At 45.6% G+C, this 24,718-nt stretch overlaps 1 protein-coding gene across 3 annotated transcripts; it reads right to left on the reverse strand.

Moving 5' to 3' along the window:
• Nucleotides 1-4,033: 4,033 nt before the first annotated feature.
• RD3 (RD3 regulator of GUCY2D) lies at nucleotides 4,034-24,392 on the reverse strand. Of its 3 annotated transcripts, XM_079332797.1 has the most exons (4): nucleotides 24,231-24,392; nucleotides 23,909-24,052; nucleotides 14,423-14,737; nucleotides 4,034-6,751 (listed from the first exon to the last, which is right to left on the reverse strand). In XM_079332797.1, exons 3-4 carry the CDS (start codon nucleotides 14,716-14,718, stop codon nucleotides 6,454-6,456), a joined length of 594 nt encoding a protein of 197 aa, XP_079188923.1. In that variant the 5' UTR covers nucleotides 14,719-14,737; nucleotides 23,909-24,052; nucleotides 24,231-24,392; the 3' UTR covers nucleotides 4,034-6,453. The 3 variants fall into 3 exon arrangements, with proteins under 3 accessions (XP_079188923.1, XP_079188922.1, XP_079188921.1); XM_079332796.1 differs by having other exon boundaries at nucleotides 14,423-14,732; nucleotides 23,909-24,392; XM_079332795.1 differs by lacking the exons at nucleotides 23,909-24,052; nucleotides 24,231-24,392 and adding an exon at nucleotides 18,559-19,073.
• Nucleotides 24,393-24,718: the final 326 nt, after the last annotated feature.

The following is a 24,718-nucleotide window of genomic DNA, read 5'->3' on the forward strand; positions in this document are numbered from 1 at the left end:
CCTGGTATGGGCAAGGGCCTTGATGGCTGGTGGAGCTCTAATGTCCTTTCATGTGTCAAGCACACTCCTCATGGTCTTTGCTGTGTGGGTCTTGGCTGTGTGTATTTAGAAATAAGTTTCCAAAGTTCTGATTCAACACTCATGGTTGGGACCTCCACTGTCATTTGAGGGTTCCATGGAATGGCTGGATTTTATGTCATAGTGGGTTTTCCTGAAGGAGTGAGGTCCTGGGCACACCTGAGAATCCTCCAGTATGTACTTGGTTATATTCAAAGCTGTAGGGTGATGAGTTTTTGAGGACCTGCTTCTTAAAATTGTTGGCAAGCACCCATCTGCCTAGTTCCATCTCTGGGCAAAATTAGTCAACAAAACTATTGTCCTGTGCAGAGATTGTGATTTATTTGCCTGGGGAAAACAGGTGTCTTTTTCTCCCTGCCTGTTCAATTTCAGTCTTAAATTGTGCTTCAGGAATATGGCTCACATAGTGTTGTCTGAGGGAGGAGCAGGACATGGTGCTGAGGGGTCTAAGGAAGCCTCTTGAGAGCCCTTTGGAGCAGCATGAAGAACATCATTACTACCCATGTCTAGAATATGCTGGAATATCTGCCAGTAGGTGGCAATGTTGTCCAGCTGGAATGTCACAGAATTTTAATTTTTTTTTTTAACCTTTGGACATTGGCTTTGCACTTTCTTATTCTGAAACCCTATAATTAGCCTGCAAATCCTTAATTATGGTTGTTAGTGGGGAACATGTGTTACTGCTGTCCTGTGAATTTAATCCAGCCTTTGTTCCTTTCTTGCCCTTGGCTGTGCTGAGGACAGACAATAGTCTCTTCTGCTGGTGCCTGTGTGCCAAAGGCAGAAGGAAGCCTTTAACTTCTCAGTAGCTGAATGCAACAGGAGCAGGTTGCTGAGAGCCAGCAGGGGCCTGGAAGGTGCACTACCCTACCTGGGGCTGCTGAGTTCTTCAGAAACTGCACTCTGCTCTTCTCCATCTCCTAAATACCAGTGCCAGAATATAGAAAGAAAACTCCTTAACATAAGGAATATTTCAGTGTCACTGCTTCATGACACATCTGGTTATTTAAATAGTCTTTAGACCAAATTAAGTGCAATCTGTTGCTTTAGCCAGCCTGACACTGGAAAGAATCAGGTTGGAAAAGTGCTGCAGATGGACTGTGACCTGACAGAGGCCTCTGAGGATACAGCATTGTGAACACTAAACAGATGTAATAGTAATTACATTCTGAGAGCAGATATCTGATGTCAAAAACACAGAAGCTCTTTTCCTCACTTGGTGTCTGTGCTCTTGGGTTAGATTACATTTATTTGGTAAAGGTAGCATGTGTCTGTGGCTAAAAAATAGAGGTAAGATGCTATAATCTGTGGGATAATCCTAGCCAGGACCCTAACAATTTATATTATTATGAAGTATCCAGTGACAGTGTATACAGTGTGTTCTTGTAGGCCTTTCTCACCTTTCTGTTGTGTTTTTTAAGATCTCATCCTGTAAGGATTTTCCTTCAGTCTGAAACTCTATGCAGCAAATGCACAGAAAATACCTGGTAGTCATTGGGAGACCTGGTCCCAAAACCCAGCACTCAGGGCCAGCAGAGCATCTTTCTGATGTAAGCCAGCTTGAGACATGGCTTGTCTGACCATGCAAAGGGAACAAGAGGTCCCTTGTGCCAACAGCCCGCACACAGACAGCAGTACCAGGGGAAGGCAGGCACTGAAATTATGATGTCTCTGCCTGGCACAGGTGGGTGGAACTGAGGGGGGCCTAATGCCCCTTCCTCTGTTGTAGGGCACAACCAGAAAGGCTGTGACTGATGCAGTCCAGTTCTTCTCAGAATGCTTTTTTGGGCAAAACTACAGTATCATGTCTTTTAGCAGGGAGGTGTAGCAGAAGACAAGAATATCAGAGTGGCCATTCAGTCAAGCTAGTTTTCCTTCTGGGAGAGGCCTATAGCAATGTCTGGGGGGAAGTAGTGTGAGCAACAGCACAGATTTGCTTGTCCACAGCTTCTGGCAAGGAGGAGCTTAAGCCCTGTGCTATAGGCTGTGTCTAGAGCACTGTGGTTTACTAACCCCCTGTACTCACACAGTCCCCTTTTGGAACCACTCATCTGTTGATGTGCATGATGTGCTAAGCAGTGCAGTTCATGCTTCAGTAATACCTCATGTGGGGGATAAAAGGTCCCTTTTGTTAAACACATGCATGCTTTCTGTATAGGATGCTTAGCACAGGGAGCCCTGAGCCATCTGGGGCCATCTGCTGATATTAAAATGTTCCAGCACACAGGATCAGGTATGGAATCAACAGAGTGACTCAAAAGTATCTGGAGACAAAACACCCCTTTTGTCTCTCATATCATCTCATTTTGTGGTAATACTGGTTGATGTAAGACGTGCTCAGAAGCACGTTGATGAAGACTTCAATTCAAGGTTCTATCAGCAGACCATGTAGCTTCAGTGAACTTCAGACCTTTGCAATTGCTTAATGCTGGTTATTTACCACCTTATCTCTTCAGATCTGATTGTAGAGGTAGCAAGATAGAAGGTGGGCAGTTGCATGTGTAGCCTGTAGAGAGAGGGTGGAGGTTTTTTGTTTAGATCAAGTGCCTTTACCATTTCTGCCTTCCTGCTTTGATACATACACAGTAGGGTGGTGGAACAGCTGTTGTGTTTGGCTAGATATAGACAGATTATATTTCAGGAGAACTTTAATTAAAGACAACATGTACAAATAAATTGGTTTCTATTCCACAGCTTTGCTTTAATTCTCCAAAGTTCTGTGTTGAATGTATAAACAGTGCAGTGTCAGCAGACAGGTATTTCCCTCAGAGCTTACTCCAATTCCCCATGGCATGACAGCTGCCTGAACTCTGCTGATGTGGGTGAGGAACCTCAGCTCCTGCCTGCACATCCTTCTGGCTGACACAGGCCATGGCCAGGCTCATCTCTGGAAGCCACAGGAGCAGGGCTGCACAGCCTCCCTCAGCAGTCATGGCTCCAAGGAGAGCTGGCCCTGGCAGCTGAGCACTGCAGCTGAGCACTGCCATTACTTACCAGAAGGTATAGCAGGTCTAGGACTGCTTTTTCCTGGGTGTGACAGTGTCCACTGGGCAGCACAACACTGTCAGCAATGGGGCAGCAGTGATGCTCTGAGCTGATACCAAAAGCCCTGCTCAGTTCTGAAAGAATGTTTGAGTATTTAGAATGATTCTTATTTGGTTCACTTCTGCTTGTTAGTGATGATGGGCTGCTAGTTAATGTTTCATTCTCCTTAAAGAATTAAGACACAGGATGAGCTCTCAGGAGGTGCTAAAAACAGATCAGAGGCTCTCATCAACATTTTTTGGTTTTGTACACTAGCAAGTAGTGCAGCCCAGGAGGAGCAGAGCTGTAGAGTCAGACAGTTACAAAGGAGGACCTGATCTTCACACTACACAAGTTTCATGAGAGTATTTGAGACCACTATTAGTCCAAATTTATGGTTTGTGAGCCACCTGCAATGGATCATTTGGATTGGCTTTAGCCACAAACAATCTTGTTAGCCTGCTGTGTGTGCCCAGTGCCATGAACCATAGCACAGTAGGTGGGGACAGGCAGGAGTTTCATGCTCCTCATTTCAACTGACACTAACTTAGCCATGCCAAATGTGGAATTAGGACAAGGCAAACACAAGTGCATAGTTGTTGTTGCATGCTGAGACTAAAGGATCATTTAAGGTTCAGTCTACAGCATTTCTAAGAAAAATGAGCACCACAAGCAGTGCAGCAGTCGTGCACTCTGATCACCTCCCAGCTCTGCCTTAGTACCTGCTGCTGCATACACAATGCAGGAGCTCACAGTCAGTCTCCAGGCAGCTGCAGGAAAATGTGGTACTACTTCTACCCCTGTAAGAGTACTAGATAGCATGGAGTAAGAACAGATCTATCAGAAATTGGTTTCTGAATATCCCTCTATCATCAGATCCTACTGTGAGCCCAGTGTAACTTCCAGAAGTGGTACAGGGGAAGTGATACTGTTTAAGAGTTTGGATTATGTTTTATTGTGGAATTAGAAATGATAGGTAAATTGAGGCAAAGCAGCTGTCACAAGCACTGCCACAGCCGGGCCTCCATAGTGTGCAGGGCTTTGACCAGAGGTCAGATCTGTCTCACAAGAGTGCTGTCTGCCAGCTGGAAGTTGTTAATGAAGGGCACAGCAGGATCACAGGCTGCTGTGATAGTGTGAACACCCTTCAGTGATTTCCTTGGCTTTGCACATTGCTGCAGGGAAGGTGCTTACTGCTGATTCTCCTTAAGTGAGAGTGAGCATACTACTGACATTGTACTGTAACAAAGAGCTTTGTGGCAGCATGTCAGAATGTCCTGTGTCTCCCAGCAGTCCATCCAAAATCGCATCGAGGCAGTCAATACTGAAGGTGTCCAACAGAACATAAGTGCAAATAAAACAAATACACAGCTGCAGCATGAAATTCATGAACTCATCTCTCTTCAGTACCGTACAGTGGCTTGCAAATATATTAAAAAAATTATGGCTGACTCTTTTCCAAACAAGAATTGTTTCTACAAATTGCGGTGATCCCTTGCTAGAGATCCTACATCTTCTATACAGCTAAAGCTATGCTAAGTATGTCAAGCCTTGGTTTTTACTTCATATATGCAATCACATTACTTCACCAAGGACATACAGCTGAAAAGCACTAAGCTGATTGTCAGAAGGCTTTAAACTCTCCATCACTTAGCTAGAGTTGAAAGAGCCTGTCCCAAACTGGATGCTGTATTTGGAAGCCCTGACTTTCTGGTTAAAAGTGAGCTGCTTTCTGTCCCTAGGAGGGTTGCTGGCAGCAATGTTTACCAAGGAATAGAAACTGCAGCCTGGTGCTAGTAAGAAAGCCTTGTCTTCAATCTTACATAGCCCAGAGGCGAGAGAGGAAGAGTCAGAGTCCCAGTCTCAGAGAGCTCTTAGGGGGCTGATCTTGATCTTTGTTTTATGCTGCCTTCTTCCATCTCTGGAAGAAACTGCACATTTCTAGTCCAGGATAGATTTCATGCACTGGAATTCTTCCCAGAGTTGGCACAGCTTCAAAGGGTTTTAATCTTGGCTGCAGAACCCACATGCTGTTGCAAAGATCCCCAGGGAAAAATAGCTGGAAACGGACAAAAGAACAACAAAGCTACCGGTCCTCCAGGAGCCTGTACCCCACTGAGATGATTCCCCAAAAGCCAGTCACACAAGGAAACCCCTCTCTTCATTCCCCATCTCCCACTGGTCCCCACAAAGCATCCTCGCCCTTGGGTTCTCTGCAGGACACTTGACTTTCACAGCGTGCCCTACTGTTCCCTTTGCTGGTGAGAGCTCTCCCTACAGATGCTGAGTTGGGGCCTCAGCAGCTTTTCCTTAGTGGCATTTTCCTGTCTCTTCAAGGTCTCAGAAGAATCATCTGCACAGCACTTCAGTCTCTCACAGCAGCAAAAGTTCAGATGATCTCAACAGTTGTCACTGTACAGAGAGCCCTGGAGATGAATGCTGAGTCCCTTCATCCTTCCCTTTACATGGATACTCTATAGGCTTGGCCATAAACATTGAGTTCAGCCCACTGATTTATTTCTGGGGTGTAGGGTGGAGCACTTAGCTCAGCAACACAGAGCTGAGGCCCCAGAACAGCACTTGACACAGGACCAAGGTATCCACCTGTGTATCTACACAGCAGGTTCATAAATTTCTGTCTGCTCTGCAGGTGCAAGGTTCAGGGGCTTCTGCCTGCACAAAAGAGAAATACCCAAGAAACTTGAACATGCATAAACTGGTGGTTGTGGAATATGATTGGTCTTTAATCTCAGAAAACTTGGGCCTGTTTCTACTCAGGTTGGATTGTGAACTGTCAGCAAAAAAGGGGATCAAGAGCAGTGCTGAGGTTACCTGTGAAGTTTGTTGTAGCACTGAGGAAGGCTATTAATTGGAAAAGGAAGTTCAGTTCCAAATCAGATACTAGCTTTAACTCACAAGCCCAATCCTGCAAACCTCACTTATTTAAGTGGCTGTCTTGCTTTCAGCAAGATTGGTCCAGCCAGCAGCTCTCAGTAGCTTGAGCCAAAAGTTTTTATAGATAACTACATCCAGGCTGGAGGGGAAAGGGAGAAGACAGATGTAACAAAACTAATTCATTTTCCACAAGAAAGCAGCAATAAAAATGAGATAATAAGTGAGCCTTGCCCTTAAGGTTACTGAATAGCTACTGAGTTAAAGGAAAGGCTACCATGTTTGGTAATAGATGGTGTCACAGACTGCAGGCAGCGGCAGCAGTTACTACGGACACAGCTTCCAAGACAGAGACAGGTAGGAAAAGAGAAATGGAAAAAAAGAAGAAACAGTAGAGTTAAAAAAGGGTTAAGTGGGATTTTGAAGGATCAGTGTCTAAAAACCTTATTCAGTATAGAGTCAGAAATCCTTGGTGTTCCGAAATTCTGGCATGCTCCAAACCCTCCTGTTGGGCTGGGTGCCCCGTTCCACATCCTCAGAGATGGTCTTGATGTCACTGATGAATGGGGAAATCCTGGACCGAGATTTAAATGTTGTTAAGGAGAGGCTGGTTCTGTTCTTTGTGTTCCATTGCCTTGCAAGCTTCTTGGCCTCTTCCTCCTCTTTGATCTTCTCAGCAGCTTCCTGCAGGACGGAGCGGAAGAGCCGGGACACTTCCTGCGCTTCTGGCTCGTACTCCGCAATCACTTGCCTGAACCTGGAAGCACAGTCAGGGCACAGCTGTGATTAAAAACACCAAATTACTGATTACCAAGTGCTGTGCTAGGCTTGGAACTTGCACTTTCCTGCTAAATGGGACTCCCCGGACTGAAGGGAACAACAGCAAGGAGGGGCCGTGAAGATATGCCCAAGGTCTCTAAAATCACAAGCAAGCCAGGGAATGCAAGGAAGCAATGAATCACTGATTCTTATAAGCACATGAAATAATAGCAAGAACCAAACAAAGCTAGAAGGCAAGTTTGAAACAGAAGGAAGTGCTCTTTTCACATAACTATTAAACCAGAACTCAGTGCTATCAATAGCTTAAGAAACAGAATTATTGGACAAGTTTGTGGGAAATGTCCCCATCACTGCTGATTAAACATGATTGTCCAAATGCACGTCCTTGCGTGAGGTAGTCCCTGAACTGCAGCTTACCAGAAGCTCAAGGTAGACCAGGGAAAGCCCCACTAGACTTCCCCTGTTTTCCATTCTTGTTCCCCATAGCATTACCCAATGGCCTCTAGACAAAGGAAAATCCAGTCACTTTGTTTGGTAGTCTTTCAATATTCAACCTTCAGTGAAGTGGTGTTTCATCTTCCTATGGATTTCTGTAGCACAATGGGCTGGGTCAGCTGAAAACATCTTGGTTGGCAGCACAATGCTGCACCTAATTAAATAACTTTGAATTACTCCAGTGCCTTCTCAGCAAAGAGCTCAAAACAGTTTTTTGAAATTTATTAAGCTAGCTTAATACCAAGGAAGTGAAGCATCACCACTGTTTATTTTGCAGGTGAGGAAGATGCAGGTCAGAATAGTTTTCTTGAAGCCGCTGAGTGGGCCACTGGCTAGGCAAAGAAGAGGTCATGCCATTCCTTACACTTTGTTGGGTGAATTGTCCCCAGCCTGGACAGTGTGGGATTGGCTCCCAAGGCTCACACACTGATCACATAAACACTCTGTTCTGTAATAGTATGCATTTGTGACAGATGGTAATATGGCTACTCTTCTAATAAATAATCAGTTCTTAACATAAAAATCATACCTGCCTTAACATAAAAATCATACCTGCAAGCAGACATAGAGTTAAACTTCATTAAAATCCAGGTATTTGTACTTCAGGGAAGCTAAAGTGTATCAGGTAAGCATTTTGATATTTTTTTCCAACAGAACTTAACAAGGATGGAAAACAGGAGAACTGTATTTAAATAAGCCTAATACAGCAGAAGCTGACAGAATAAGACATTCCCTCTTGGGTTTTTGAAAAGCCCCAGGAATGTAAGAAGGAGTTTAGCACATACTGAATTGCATTGCTTAATGGTGTGCCAGAGGATGCCCAGGATAACAAGGACAGAAAGCAAGCCAAAGAGAAGCCAGAAAGACTTTTTGTACTTTTATATATTTTGACTCCAGCTGTGAAGGCTTGAAATTGGACACACATCTTGAACCCTGCTGTATCCCAGATATTTATCTCTCAGCAAGTACTGGCAGCTATGGGTACAGTTGTGGAGACACCCGTGTTGCTTTCTGAGGGAACTTGTTGTCAGCAGAAGCACCAATCCCTTCTGGTGTCAAGGCAGAGTAGTTTGACACAAAACCTTCCAAAGTCACCAAAATGTTCCTTAACTGCTTCAGTTGGATGAATTCTTGATCTCCTCTACCCCCTCACCAAAAACCTCTAAGCTTTGAATGTTTGGGTCCAAGAAGCCTCTGAGGTGTGCAGTCCATGCTGGTATTTAAGTCCTGACACAGTGGTGCCAAACTGAATTGTGCAGAGCCTGGACAATCCCTTGCTGAGGGTAAGCAGACAACAGCAGGAACTGGGATTTGTTGGACATTGCAAACTTCCTTTCTGCCTTCTGACAAGGCACTTCAGTTACGTTATCAAAGAGCCCAAAATACAGTTTTCACAATAAATACATTTTTCCCTTTATCCTATTTGAAGCATAGACAGATGAGTCCATAGAAACTCAACTCTTCACAACATCCTTATTATTATACCAGAGAAAGTAGCTTCAAAGGATTACTATTGAAGAGGTGAACTAGAATGAGTCATTCCATTATTTTATCTCAATGTATGTTTAAAAGAGAGGCACTGTCATATTATATTTATATATATATATATATCAGTACATCCTTCTCTTTTGTATTGGCAATTGTGCACCCCAAAGGCCTCCTCACTGCCACCTTCAGAGGCAGTGGTCATGCTGCTGGATTGTGGCTCCAGAGCAGGGAGCAGCACGTATCAGGCTATTACTGGGCCAGTGCCTGGCTCTGGGAACAAGAGGGGAAATGGATGATATGGCAGCAAATATACCCCCTGAGCAGAGAGCTCCAATGCTAATGCCCTGTGTTGCTGATAACACTCCCAACCAATACAGCTGAAATAATTTTCTGGAATCAGGGTAACTTTCCACCTGCACAGCTATCTGCCTGTTTACACTCTTCTTAGCTTAGTTTTGTCAACTCTGCTGTTAAGATTTACCTCAAACTTCTCAGCACCAAAATCAAAACTGCTTTGTAAGGATTTGAGCAAGTCTGAGAAACAAAGAGAAAGCAATCTAAAAGACTATCTGCCAGACACACAATGAAAAGCCACCCTTGTTCTGGTGGAGAAGGGAAAGGGGATCCTTTTCTCTCCCCTAACAGGATGAATTATCTTCACCCTTTTATTAATGCTCATCTAATTTCAGTACCAGCATGTTGGTGCAATGGACAGCTCATGTAAGAAGTCCAAAAGGAGTGCACACCACAAATATTTCTCAACAGAAAGCATGGACAGGTTATCAGGGCTGAGCTCCAGCTAAACCAGTCTGTGTATCAGAGAAAGATGATGTTTTGCTGCAGGTACCTACACATAACCAAAGCCATCCTTGGCATCAGTGAACACCAGCTGATTGCTGCACAATTCAGCTGCCTCTGCACCAAACACCCAGTATATAAAACCAGAAAACCACTGGAATCAAGGCATATGGCCTTGTATCTTGGGAAACAAACTCCCCACAAAGCTGCTCAGTGGAGTTAAGAACACAAAATTGCACAAGGCTCACTTGTCTTCTAGCACAGGTTGACACCCTTATGCTTTTGCATGGGATAGCTTCAAACTAGACAACTGCACAACCATGTCCAGAAATATCTCAACAGGGTTTCCTTACTCATCATAAAAGCAAACCTCTCTATCTTATTTGTGGCTGGAGCTATGGAACTGCTGGCAGCTACCCTGAAATACATCACACAGGTCATGCAGTCCGAGACGTGACAGAAGCTCACCTTGAACCAGCACGGATCTGGGGAGAATGTGCAGGCACACACAGGAATGAGCACATTCCCCAGTCCAGGCACTGTTTGAATCACAGTTCAAACAAATTTGTTCTTTAAATTGTGAGCCTTCCATTGCTTCACAGGGCTGTCAGATTTCAAGAATCTGGCAGTGCTTGGCTCATAGTGGCACTGCTTTCTAAAGCGCTGTCACCTGCCTGTGTTATTCTGTAGGTCTCCCTGGACTTAGGTTCCCTAAGTAGAGCCTGAACTTTAAAGACCTGTTAAATCCAATGGAACTGTGGACTTAAACAATGTGCTTATAGTTCAGGTTATTCCTGAGTGCCTATCTGAATGGGGAGCTCTAAGTAGATTTAGTCATTCAAAGAAAATGTGGGTTTGCTTAGTGCTAATAATTAGCTGCTCACTCCTGAATCTATATTTTTCTGGTTATAGGGTAAAGCTACAAACAGCTTTGCTAGAGAAAGCTCCAAAGAATTACAGCATTCACACTAATTGCAACACTCATGTCACATCACCTCAAACTTAAGCTTGCAATTGTAAATAATTCCATTTCTGAATTTAGTCATTTGTCTTACATTCAAGATTATTAGAAAGGCCACTTCAGCTATACACAATCCTTAGAAAATTACAGTCCTTAGCCTGTGATATTGATAACAACTCAAATCACCAAAATGCAGGTTTACATTTCCATTTTTTTGTTTCCCTCTGGACATAGCAGAACAGAAATCATCTGTTTCACTTTTGCTGAAACTGAAAGAAATTAAAGCTCTGACTAGGGCTAAAGCTCTGAATAAAGATGAGGAAAACCTAGCATTTTTTATTGGTAACATACTATTCTACTTGTTCAGTTTAACCATGGCAATTAGGTACTACAGGCCTCACCAAAATCACTGTCACTTCCTTCAGCTGGCTCCAGAATTTAATTTTAAATAGGCAGCAATCTCTAACCCAGTAACCTAAAGCTAAGTTACTCCTGAATGCAATGGCTTTATTTGCACAGGGTGAATCAGAGTCTCCAGATATCTGATGCTATTTGTAATGTATTTGAATCCTTCCAAAATTCCAACAGACTCAAAGAGAAGTTTCTATTGACCTCAAATACAAAGTAGGCAATTTGGATCTAAACAAAACCCTCTCATTTGTGAAGTGCTCCTTTGCAGCCTCTTCCACATCTAAAGAAACAAATTTGGAGAAACTTTTCTCTCAGTAAATGAGGCCATACCCACAGAAAAGGACAATTTGGATAATCATTTAGACCTTGAGAGAATGAAGTGACATCTCTGACAACTCATATAAAAATGTTTTGTTCTGGCTTTGACTCTGAACTCAGAGTCTCACAAAGAAGGAGACCTTGCATGACACAAACAAAAACTCTGCAGTCTTGCAAGATGCCTGCTACTTGAGTTATTTAAGAGCTACGTGCTTGTTGGGTGCAAAAAGGACTTTAAAAAGGACCTCAGCTCTTCAAATGTCTAAAATTGAAGGGAAAGGATCAAGCTTGCTATTTCAGTCAGGACCAAGGACTTTGGTAGGGTACACGCTCTGCATTTGGATTTCCCAAAGCAAGCTCACAGACCTTTTTTTGTGCAAGATTTTTCTAAAAGCTGCTACATATTAGGAAGTCACAGAGTACTCAAGAGAAAGCATCACCAGGGCAATGATCTTGTTATTAAAGTACTTCACTGGAAATGTGGAGGTTTCATTGCATTCCTATTATACTCATCTTGTGGAATTTTGGGGAAGTTACTAAAATCTCCATCTTATCTCCCTTTCTGAGAATTTATCCAATTTTGGCTGTTTCATTTAAATTGCAGACTCTTTCTTTTTTTCCTTCTTTCTCCTGTACATTTTCACAAGCCCCATTCTTTTTCTTTGTTTCCTCACCAGCAATGAAAATTCCATGGAATGACAGAGCTCTCAGTTAGAAGGTAGAAAAGAAGAGGAGTCAACTCTTAGCATTTCCAACACAAGATGAAAGGATTATTGAATAAAAATGGGACACATTATCTTAAGACAAGCAAAACACCATTTTTTTTGTAACAGAGTTGTAGTTCAGGAGTGGAACTCAGCCACAGCGTGCCAAAATGTTTTAAAAAAAAATTTTAAAAGTTTAAAATTTACATGTGCTCAAAAGGAGAGAAGCCTCCACAACCTAAACAACTGAAAAAAAAAAAAAAAGCCACATGAGCCAATTATGGACAGAAGGTCTACTTGTGGCTCCAGAAGTCTCCCAGTTACAAGGCACAGTAAGTTGATTTTATATTTGAGGTGGTATAATTGTCCCTGCTGTTGGATTTGCTTCCTTGTCCTTTGTTCTTTTCCTTACACTGATGCCACTGGCTGCTGTCACATACAGGCTGCACATACAGCTCAGCCAGCCCTTTGACCCAATCCAGTTCCATCATTTTTGTGGCTGTGATAGTCCCTACTCAATCACAGAATTGAAACAACAAAGGTTATGAAATCCTCTTTTTTTTTTTAGTGTGTCTCTGCTAACCATGCAAGCTCTGTAAAACATGCCACTTCTTGAATCATAGTGTAATACAATTTATGACAGCACCCTATTTGTAGGAGGAGTTTTAAGAGGATGGTTTTAGCCTTTTTCAATCATGCCCACACAGAGTCCACCAACGTTGTTGAGTGCACTTATCTACTGCCATCACTATGCTGAATCCTCAACAACAGTGAACAACCATTACAAGCTGCTCTGAAATCACACATCTTGCACGATCTGTCTCAATTTTAAAAAAAGAAAAAACAGCAGAGCAGCAGGTTGTATATGGCTCAGCTTAATACTTTCCTGAAGAGGATGAACCTTGGGGCCTCCCTGATCCAGCAACCAAATCCTGCTGTCATGGAAATAACCTATTTGCCAGACAGGCCCTGCTCAGTGGCCCTGGGGATGGTAAAGATAGCTCTGAATCCCAAGGGTTTGGAGTGGCTTGTTTACAACAGAGCTTGGAGTTATACAAATACCATGCAGGTGCTGTTCCCAGCAGATTTTCACTGGAGAGGTTTAGGTCACTGAATGATCCCAAATCTCTGCTCCTGCCATCATGGCAACCTTTGCAAGAGCCAAGGCTCTGTGTGCCAGGTTGCTTCTCCAGGGAAGATGAGGGCTAGAGAGATGATTTTGGCATTCCTACCTGGCTGCATGCACTGTAAGACAGAGGACCAGCCATTTCCAGCACTTCTACAGCTGCAATTCAGAGGCTATAGATCCATTTGTTCAAGGGAAAATGGGAGGCAGCATATGCAGTGAGGGACTGCAGGGTGCTGAGCCCTCTTGTCTATGTCCTGCAAGAACTGTGTTCACTCTGATCCCAACTGAAGAAAGTGTTGGAGCAGGGGAAGGGGATAATAAAGGCTCATTTCACAACTTTGCTTTGGCTAAGGTGCCCTTCAGAGTCACCATTCCTCACTGTGCCAAGTTTACCTCCACTGTGCCAAATGCAAGAGTTTATCTTAGAGCAACCACCCCAAAAGGAAAAGAGCCCTTCCCTTCCAGTCTGGAGGCTACAGCAGGCTTAAATCAATTCCTACAGGCATTTTCACAGGAGGTCACTCAGCTGGCAGGCAGCAATCCTAAGTCTAGCACTTGAAAGGCTCAACAGCAAGGCTGTGTCCACATCTGCACTGCAGAAGCCAGAAGCACCACCTGACTGCTCCAGCCAACTGGATGCCCCACCTGCATCCCATGACTCCATGTCTAGGGTGAAGAGGGAGGGTAGGGATGGGATGTATTCTCTGGGAATACCTGGCTCATAGGCTGAAAAAAATAATAGCGCCTTTTGGCTAGTTTGGACACGAGGACAAGTGCAAATAGACCTGCTGGACAGCTTAAATTGAGGAATTAAGGCTCCAGTGAGAGGGGGAAACACCAAAGGAGGTTGTGGAACCTCTGGCCTCAGAGATATTCAACAATGGACAGGACAAGGCCCTAAGCAACCTGATCTAACTTAGAAGGTGGCCCTACTCCAAGCAGGAGTGGAAGTACAACCTTCTAGAGGTCCCTTTAAACCTCAGTTTCTCTAAGACTCTAAAGTCTGAAGCAAAAAGATGAATCAGAATACTGAGATGGTACCTGTTCATCAGGCAAGGCAAAGCTATCTTGGAGTATACTCCAGGTACTCAGGAGCATAAAGTACTCAAGCCAATATCAGAGGGAAATGGCATTTTGTAACTTCTTGGAGGAAATGATGATGTGTTAAACTGACATAAAGCATTAGATTTCCCTTCTTTCACAAAGACACTATCCCAGCACGACTCGTGATACAAGATGCCAAGTTCTGCTTCCGTTGGTCCTGGCAACTCTCCCTCTGTCCTCACCCACCGTGAAGAGGAAAGGGGAAAGGAAAGCTCTGCCCCCTGCCATGCTGTACTGTACCTGAGGATGACAGGCCCGCAGTAGGAGGGGTGTATTTTGGAGCACATGTCCTCCAGCTGCAGCCTTTCCCCAGGGCTGATGTCGTAGCTGTGCTTTGGGTAGCTGACCAGCCAGCCGTAATCCACCCCCGTCTTCATCTTGCGGTATTGGTTCTCCCGCTCCCGCTGCTGCTTCTCCGCCTGCTTCATCTGCCAGCTCAGCTCCATCATCAGCGTCTCCACCACCATCTCCGTGGGGTTCCTCTGGGAAATGCGGTTTGGGGGCTCGTTCCACCTGAACCACGATGCCAGGGACATAATGCTCCGTGTGTCTGCGCTGGCAGCGGGTTGAGGGTAGAGAGAGAGAGAGAAAAACAATAGTGCCAACATCAGCACACCTCAGCTGAGAGCGTTCTTCCCCCACACCCTGCAGTCTGATGTGCTGGATAACCACTTGAAAATCTCACTCAGCAGGGTGAGGAAGCACAGGCTCCCTCAACTTCCACTCAGCACGTAATTAAAATGAGTCACAGTCCTTACACCTTAATCAGGTTACAAGGATACCTTGATCCCTCCAGGCTAGGCTGAGGAAGCATTCTTCTGCCCACACATGGGGCTTGGGCTCACCTGACTGAACCCTCATGGGAGGGCACGACCTTGCAGCAACCCTACCTGGAAAAACTCAGTGTATGGAGTCAAAGGATTGCTGGGAACTACATTCTAGCCAAGAGATCCTTAGAGAGGAGGCAGGATTAAGTGGTCTGGTGCTGATGCTCACCAAGTGCCCACCAAAGCTGCTCTATCACTCCCTTCCCCAGTTGGATAGGAGAAATAAAATGTAAGGCTCATGGTTCAATATAAGGACAGAGAGACATCACTCAGCAATTACCATCAGGTGTAAAACAGACTCAACTTGGGTATATTGGTTCATTACTAATACAATCAGTTAGATAATGAGAAATAAAACAAAATCTAAACCTGGGCTCTGCTTTATTCCCAAATTCTCTGCCTCCTCCCCTGAGCAGCACAGGAGGATGCAGAATGGGGGATGTGGCCAGCTCATCACATGCTGTCTCTGCACTCCTTCCTCCTCTGGGGCAGGATTCTTCACATCCTTCCTCTGCTCCAGCATGGGGTCCCTCCCATGAACTCCATGAACTTTTCCAGTGTCAGTCCTTCCCACGGGCTGCAGTTCCTCATGAAGTGCTCCAGCCTGGGTCTCTCACAGGGAGTGCAGTCCTTCAGAACAGGCTGCTGCAGTGTGGCTGCCCCATGGTTCACCAGTCCTGCCAGCAAGCCTGCTCCAGCATGGGCTCCTCTCTCCATGAGCTCCTACCAGGAGCCCCTTCCATGGGGTCACAGCCTCTCTGGGGCATCCAGCTGCTCTGGAATGGGATCCCCATGGGCTGCAGGTGGATCTCTGCATCCCTTGAACCTCCCTGGGCTGCAGGGGGATCTCTGCATCCCTTGAACCTCCCTGGGCTGCAGGGGGATCTCTGCTCCATTGTCTGAGGCACCTCCTGCCCCTCCTCCTGCACTGACCTTGGGGTATTTAGAGCTGTTGCTCTCCCATATCCTCACTTCTGTCTCCCAGCAGCTACTGCTCTTTTGTATCTTCCCCTACTTCGACCTGTTACCCCAGAGGTGCTGCCACCTGCACTGATGGTCTCAGCATTGGCCAGCAATGGGTGCTTGCTGGAGCCACCCAGCATTTGCTTTGTCAAGCACAGAGAAGCTTCTGGCAGCACCTCACAGGAACCATTGCTGTAGCCCCCATCACTACCAAAACCTTGCCACACAAACTAAATACACCTGGGTAGGTTTGCTGCTGCTGCTGCTGTTGCTGTAACATCACAGCAGAGCTTGCTCCTGCCTGGGCAGCACTCACAGGAGCCTGAGCTCAAGGCCAGACAGAGCTTTAACCATTATTTAGCAAATGTGTTGCTGCATGCAGCAGAGGCCACACCACTTTCTACAAGCTGAAGTCCAATTATTTGCTTTGCTGCAGGAGCACTCCTCCAGCACCACCTCCAGTGCCGAGGGAACTGAGGCTGCTCTGAGAGGGAAGCTGAAGTGTACCAAGGTTTAAACTGTAATTACTTCTAAGTGAAAGGTTTCTACTGCTGGGGAGTTACCCAGCACTTAGAAGACAGAACAAATTGCATCGATCAGCTCAGAAAAGGGTGGAATTAACTCTCCACCCAGCCAATCCCTTGTGTTGTCCCTTCAGGAGGACAATGCATGGAACAAAGTTATTACCTATTGTACTTGTATTTAAACACAATGGAATCCAAAGCAGGCACTAGGGAGCTGAACAGGAGCAAAACAGCATCTGTTTCTTCACACAGTGCACTTACGTGCCTTGTTGCTCCCCTCCATTGGCCCCTGGGGAGAAGGGGTGGCACAAATAATGATTGCAGCTGGGATTAGACAGGCTGCTCCTGGCAGCAGCCCAATCAGGACATGGCGTCAAAAGTTAACGTGAGGGCAAAGGATTAGAGAGCCTGATTCTGCAGGGCCTGAGCAAATCCTCACTGCTGGGACACAGACATGAAATGGAGAAAAACATGCTTTTGATTTAAGCTTCCACCTTGGGGGCTGGAGCCATTAGTGACAATAAAAATCACCAAAAGCTCGTAACTGCACAGTACTCCTACTAGAGCTGAGAGCCATGAGCTCCAGACTCCCTGGATGAGAAATGATCAATAGGACCCTGCTGTGACTGCAAGGAAAAGATGCTTCCATGCATCATTCACTTGTCATAAAGTAGCCTGTTCTCTTTCAAAAATGTTCATACTATGTAAATTCATCACACCATTAAAGGAAAATGCTCCAAAAACCTGCATAGTGTCCCACATTTGAACTTCCTTCAGGCTCTAGTGCCTAGGCTTTTCTGGAATCAGTTTTCCAAACTGCATCAAAGGACTAGTTTCTCTAGTCCTATGTCCTACCTCTCCCAGCAAGCAATACCAGTTTCTTCAGAAGGCAGACATGAAAGGGCTGAAAGCTTCCACAAGTCACAGCTACCCCAGAGTTCAGATCCTCTCCTGAGAGTGCATCAGCAGCAGCACCTGGGCTGGCTTCCAGTGCTCCTGCAGGAGAGATCCCTGCAGTGACTGCCTGTGCCCCAGAGCCCCAGCTGGGATTGTCCTTGTGACAGCAGCCACAGCAGCAGCTGCTGCCAGTACTGCTGCTCCTGCCTGTGCTCTGGAGGAGCAGCCAGCCCTTCCATTTGTGTCTATCACCAGGGTGGCTCCAGCTAACAGCTCCCACAGCACCACAGAGCTCCAGAGTCTGCCAGGGACTCAGGAACAAACTCAGGCTGCATCTGGTGTGCTGAAAGCTTCAAGTCTGTGATCCTGCCACTCCAACCTGCATCTTGCTACATGGGGGCCTCCACTCACCTTACACATCATCAAGGATGAAGACCTTTCCCTTGGTCTGATCACCCCTTGTGTATCACTAACAAAAGTGAGGAGCGTAACAGGCCACAAGCTGTTGCAAATAAAGTCTCCTATTTATTTTCAGCGTCTGTGATGACAGTAATTTTTGTAAGCTCTTACAAGTACCATTATTATTTCCATTTGTGCCTTTATCTGATGAAGGTGAACATGCCCTTCTGTACTTTAATTCTGCCTGTGACCTGGTCTCACATTGGTTTAACTCTGCTGACTTCAGTGGCATTAGGGGTAAATCAGTATAAAGCATTATAACTGTGAAGCTGAGAAATGCCCTTCCAGCTATTCCCAGTTCACCAGCTGTTTCCTTAGAAGAGGAGCAAGAGGGGAAATTAGTGGTCGGACTGGGAAAGAGAGCAAGGAGACTTGGATTTTGCATGATCCTGGGCTGTTTTTACTTTATGGTTTTTAGTTCCACAGGTCTCTCACAAAGCAAGACATTCTGCATGAGAACCATTTTACCTAGTATTACAGAGAATAAGCAGAAAAATATTTTGGCTACCTTGTCTGCTGATACCAAGGCCTGCTGAACCTTGAGCTTTGCCCAGTCCCAGAGCTTTTAGAAAGCTCTGGCAAAAGGCAGAATTGCTTTTGGTATGGCAACATGGATACCTCTGACCCCAAACAGGGCTTTCACTTGACTGCCATAAAAAAATCTGCTTCCAGATGACAAGAATATAAAAGAAGGACAACACCTCACCTGCAGTTGAAATGGCCTGTTCTCAATGAAGAAAAATCCCATGCAAGCATTTCATGCACACTGGCAGCTTGTGCTGGCTGTTCCTAAGGGAGTCTTGTTTGTATGAGATTGTTTCCTTCCCCTTCTCTCATCCATCATCCCTTTTTGAGAGCTGGCAAATGGCCATCTCTATTTAGCAGGCTCAACAAGCCACCACTCTTCCCACTACTGCTCTTAGCAGCCTGCAGAAGATACTGTGGGCTCCATTAATTGTGGCTGCTGGTTTTAATTTAAAGTTCACAGGCAGGCTAATCATTAACTTATTCAAAATGGCTTTCTCATGTGGAAAAACTCAAAGGACTGTTGGCAAGATGTGGACAACTAAAGAAAGGCAAAAGCTGCAGACTGACCTTCTTATTGGGGAAAAGGACAAATTTACACTTCGCAAGTATTCACATTAAAATTATTTTTAAAAAGAGACATTGCCCCAGCTGAATACAGATCTTTCTGTTGCACAATTAGTCCATTTTCTAATTCCTTCTAAGAGGCTATCCTGGGAGTTGACACAATCCAGTTGATGAACCACTCTAGTGTTATTCAAGCAAAATTTCTTTTCTCAGGGCATGTTCTGAACAATTTCACCTCATCTTCCAAATTTTTACCTTCTCCCATGTTTCCCATGTGATTTCCTCTTCTTGTTCCAAAGAATGCACCACAGGATCATCAGAAATATCAACATTTGCATGCCTGATCTGTTTTTTCACCTCCTTTAAATGGGGTTTCAGCCCTTCCTAGCCCTTTTACCAGCAAAGGGAGAATGTTTCCTTGCCCTGCACCCTGGCTGGTCTGTGGCCAGCTGGAGGCTGTTCATACAACCTGACAGACACAATCTCCTCCAGGATCCTGCAGGCTGGATCATTGCTTGCTAAGACTTGTTACAGCAGGGCTGCTTTCTGGTAAACCATGAGTCAATCAGCAGGGCCAGTTTGGTGTATAGAATATGAACTTCTGGGAATAAAAATGCCTGTCCATTGATCCTTCTCCTGGCTCTCAACTTGTAATGCCCTCCAGGAGAGGAGAGGAGTATGCAGAGGGTGGGAAATCTGCATTTTGAAAAAAATGAGAGTAGAATAGGTCTCTCTATAAAGGTATGCTCTCTGTTTGACAAGTCTCCTGTGGTTTGCCTTTGCCTTCATAGTCCAGGAGTGCTGCTGACAATCCTGTGTGCCTCTCAAGAGCCTTTGGGGTGTAGTGATTGTGTAGGAGCAGGAGAAGCTTTAAAGGGCTGAGGTGATAGGAGCCTAATCCATAATTCAGCAATGTCAGTAGACAGGTTGTCACCCAGCTATAGACAGATTTCCAAGAAATCCATCATCATCCAGTCAAAGCATACCAACAAACTGGGCTGAGGAGCTGGGAAATGCCTTCCCTCCCTTCTTGTGGGTGGTAGTTCCTTACAGCTAGTCAGCAGAATTTGCTCTTGCAAGATGCCCACTTAGCCTTTTTCCACACATGACAGATCACAGGATAACAAACAAGAAATTCATTTCTAAAGTGGGTCAAATCTCCAAACTGTCCCCATAATTGTACATTTTAAAAGACACATAGTTACAGGGAAAAGAAATAATGTGAAACTGCAGAGGACATTTTTAAATTATTTACTTCTTCCATAAAGTTTGGATTACATTGTCCAGGAAAGTCCAGTGTCCTTCAGATACCAAAAGGTATTAAATACCTGCTTGGACTGCAATTTACAGATAAATTAAAATTGGTTTGGCTACACTCATCTTCTGTGCTAACTGATGCAATGTTTAACCAGCTGCTCAGGCAGAAATTGTGGTCATGCTGCTGGCTCTATCTGCATGAAGTAGCATTAAGAAGCATCAAAGATGTACCTCAAAATTTCTCTTGAGATGAAGATATTTTAATTTTGTTCCAAGGAATCTTAGCAACTTCTAATTAAGAAACTGCTGCCAACACCTTCTCAATTTTATTTATATAGTCTACCATAACTTTGTAAAAGAATTCCTGTTCTCTGCTCTCCACCACTCTCTGGTTTGTTCAGCCTGAAGAAGAGGAAACTGAGGGGAGACCTCACTGCAGTCTACACCTTTCTCACAGGGACAACCAGAGGGGCAGCCACTGACCTCTTCTCTGTGGTGTCCAGACCAGAGGGAATGGCCTGAAGCTGTGTCAGGGGGTTTAGGTGTGATATATCAGAAAAAGGTTCTTCACTCAGAAATGTTTGGGCACTGGAACAGGTTCCTCAGGAAAGTGGTCACAGCACCCAGCCTGGCAGAGTTGAAGGACCATTTGGGCACAAGGTGTGACACTTCAGGATGTCCTGTACAGGTACCTGAGCTAGACTTCAATGATCCTTGTGGGTCCCTTCCAGCTCAGGATCTTCTGCATTTTTTTTTTAAAGCTACTTGCCATTATTCTCTCCATACAGACAATTTTACCTTACCATGGCCCAAAGAACTCTACTTCCTATTTGTCTGGAATCTCCTTTCTTGCTCAGTGACATGGAAGGCTAAGGTGTTTACAGCTACTTGCCATGTGATTATAATTTCAGTGGACATCATTATAACCTCAGCTTGAGACACTATGAGGCAATTAATGCTGAAAAAGCTGTAGGTAGAGCTTGTCAATCAAGAAATTTAAAAGCAATGCAAATATCATGATATTAACACAGCAGCATTCCTCATTCTGACCTACAAAATAGAGAACTTTGGAGGACATTCAGATGTCTGCTTACAGACCAGAACAGAAAACCTGTGTTTTGTTTTATAAGCACACTGATTCCCTTATTGTGATGGACACAAGCTATTTCTGGACTAAAACAACATTGAAAATCACAGTGGTTAACACATTTCCAGGTACATGACCCTGGTTCAAGTGGCAAGGAGCTTTGAATAACAGAAGTGCAGGGGATGAAGCCAATGCTTTAAATGCAACCTTATTGCCAAGTCTTTGTGGCTGCAGGTGTTTAGGGACAGCCAAAATCACCTCCCAGCAGCACCCAGGAGCCAGCCAGCTGGGACAGGGCACTGTGGCACCCAGCAGGTCCCTGCATGCCAGGCCATGCCTGTCTGTGCTCCTGCTGCTGCCCAGCTCTGCTCCCAGAGAGGTGTGACAGCCCTGCTGCTTTCCTGGGTCCCCTTCTCTGCAGCAGCCTTGGCAGCATTACAGAAAGGGACTGGCTCTTGCTCTGCTGTCACTGCCTCAGAGAGTCACAAGCCACTTAAGCCTTTAGTGAAGGTGCATGACTAAAAATCACCACTAGGTAAACGTGGCAGGAGGGCAGTCAGAGTGAACCAAAGGACAAAAAATATACAAAAGTGGTACTATTTCTACCAAAGGAAAGGTTGAGTGGCCTTCTGGAAATACCACAACAGCAATGATATACATGACTACATCAGATTTTTTACTGCTGGTAGCCCTCACTTTTTTTTTTTTTTTAAATCTGCATTTTGATTGCAAGAGGGGTAAAGAAACAAGTGGCCCCAAGTTCAGGTATGAATGAGAAAGATGCTTTTCAGTCACTAACCAAAAAAAAAGTAGCTGATAACAGGTGATCATGATCTACAGCAAAGCTGCACAAATGTAAAACAGATTTGCCTCGTTGAAATAAATTAGAGTTCTGTTGATTGACTCCAGATGAAAATCCAGTCTTAAAGAGTGAAGGAAGGGCCCAATAGCTTGGAGCTCTCCTAATGCCTGGCACTCTCTACAGAAGATAATCTTTGTGTTATCTGCAGAAGCAAAAGAGTGGGTTCTACTCAAATCTGCTCATGAAGCAGAGCAGTATTTTGCAGTTTCTCTACCTATCAAAGCAGATGAGTTCCCACTGTTGAAAAACAGGGCTATTTTCATGCCTATTTCTCACTCGTGCTTGAAACAACGTTTCTAGTAGCAACCATAAAAGCACTGTCATACAGCTTACACTAAACTGTTACCTAAACCTCCAGAAAACAAAGTTAGAGCACAATGAATTGCTCTGTTTGACTGACTTGTTATTAAAACTCCTATATATTGCTCAGATCTGGCCATGGTGGATCAAACACACTTTCAGTTTTATACCTTGCTTTGATCTCTGCACACTACAAAGCCAGGCTTCCAGTCAGGACAGAGGGCTGTAAAGTATTCTCCACCATTCATTCAGTTGTGTAAATGAGAGTTCAGAAAGTAGCACAGACCCATAGCTTTTCTGTTATTAAAATCATTCAAACCACTAGAAAAAAAATATTCTGCAATAAAGCATCTGATAGAAGGCTGCAATACAAAAGGCTTTCAGAATTAAAACTCTCAGAGATCCCCAGCTCATCTTTCTCTATTCTACTACTAACTACACAGTGTTATTAAAGGGGCAGTAATGTCCCAGATTGGAGTTTCTATTATTGTCATCAACTGTAGATACTCATATATAGAGTTATATAAAGAGATTGAAACTCTGACCCAAAGGCATATTCCACCTGTCATCAGGTCCTCTGAAGTTTTTTATTCACATATTGTGGTGAAGACCAGACTAAGTGCTGTGCAAACAGGCAGGTGAGATGAGCATTCTCCATCCAGACTGAGGACTGATTCTTCCAGGAGAGCAGGAGTAACTCATTGCATCGTAAGGTGAGAGTGCAGCTTAACAGACATCTGTACATTTCTGCTCAGGACTGAACCTTAGTTACAGTATCTACCAGAAAGAATATTGACCGAAGGTCCCTGAATTCCCACTCTGCCTTGATTCACTGCAGAACCACTCCTATAGTGAGAGTTTTCTCTGTACTGCAGAATACTACGACCAGTGTTAAAGCCTGATCATTGTGACAGGAGCTACTTAAAAATATACATTGCTCTAAAATTAGCAGCCAAAAGAAGAATGCTAAATTTACAGCTGAAAACTTAAGCCTGTCATTATGGAGATCACCCACAGGATTGGCAGAGCTCTGGGAAAGCTCATGCCTTCCACCCTGCAGTAGCTGCCTGTCCCACCTGCGGGCACAGAGAGAGCAGTCCCTGTGAGCAGCGAACAGCACTGTCCTCACAAGGTTTTAACTGATGTACCAGCACTAGATGTGCAGTGTGCTCCATCCTTAGTTACACTGCCATAACTCAGAAGCTGTCTGACTGACCTGCGTGGTACCTCGCTGAGGGTACAAACACTGGACTTCCACACTGCTCAGTAGTGTCTAATCGGAGAGATTTTTAAAGTGGCATAAGCACAAGGCAGCGCAAACCATGCTTTCCTCCTCGATTGCCTGTCCTTACATAACAGTCACCCAGCGCTTATCCATGATCCGTGCCCGAGCCCAGCCTGGGAGAGCTGTGGGAACTCCCCGGCCCCTTCCCTTCCCACCCACCCATCCCGCCTCACCTTTGGCACCGGCGCTCCCGCTGCTCCTGCGGACAGACGGACCCAGGGCGAGCGGAGAGGATACCAGGAGGAGGACGTGCCTTGAAGTCAAGCCCTCTAAATTGGCACAGCAGGCTTAAACCCACACTGGGGTACGGATTAGCCCTGGTGACGAGATATAACAGCTGGGCTTACGGCAGTGCTTCTGAGCGATTAGGGCTTGGTCCAGTACCTCCGCATGCACAGCGTCCCGGCAAAGAGCCGGCACCTCTCGGCTCGGCCAGGCTTCGGCACCCGTTTAAAAGTCCCTCCAAAACACGAAAACTTTGCGGGGCTTTCCAACCTGCAGCTGAGGCGGCCCTTTGAAGAATGCAGGCACTTGAGGGCACTGGGACTTTGTGCGGGCGGCACGGCGGGGTTCGCTCCCGTGTCCCCGCAAGGACAGCGGTCCGCTCGGCCGGGCAGCGCCTCCGCCCCGCCGGGCACAACACCCGCCCGCTGTCCCGGCGCCTCCGGCTCACCGGGTGCCGCTCCGGCCCGGGGCAGCGCCTCTCGCCTCTCGCCGCTCCGCCGAAGTTGAGCGGAGCCGCCGCGCCCCGCCCGCCGCCGTTCCCATGGCGACCGCGAGACGCGCCATCGGTCCGGGGCAGCGAGCTCCGCCCGGGCATCCCACCGGCACGGCATCCCACCGGCACGGCATCCCACCGCCATCCCACCGGCACGGCATCCCACCGGCACGGCATCCCACCGGCACGGCATCCCACCGCCATCCCACCGGCACCGCCATCCCACCGGCACGGCATCCCACCGGCACCGCCATCCCACCGGCAC

Source organism: Erithacus rubecula, assembly GCF_903797595.1.
Source record: "Erithacus rubecula genome assembly, chromosome: 2".
Lineage (NCBI taxonomy): Eukaryota > Metazoa > Chordata > Aves > Passeriformes > Muscicapidae > Erithacus > Erithacus rubecula.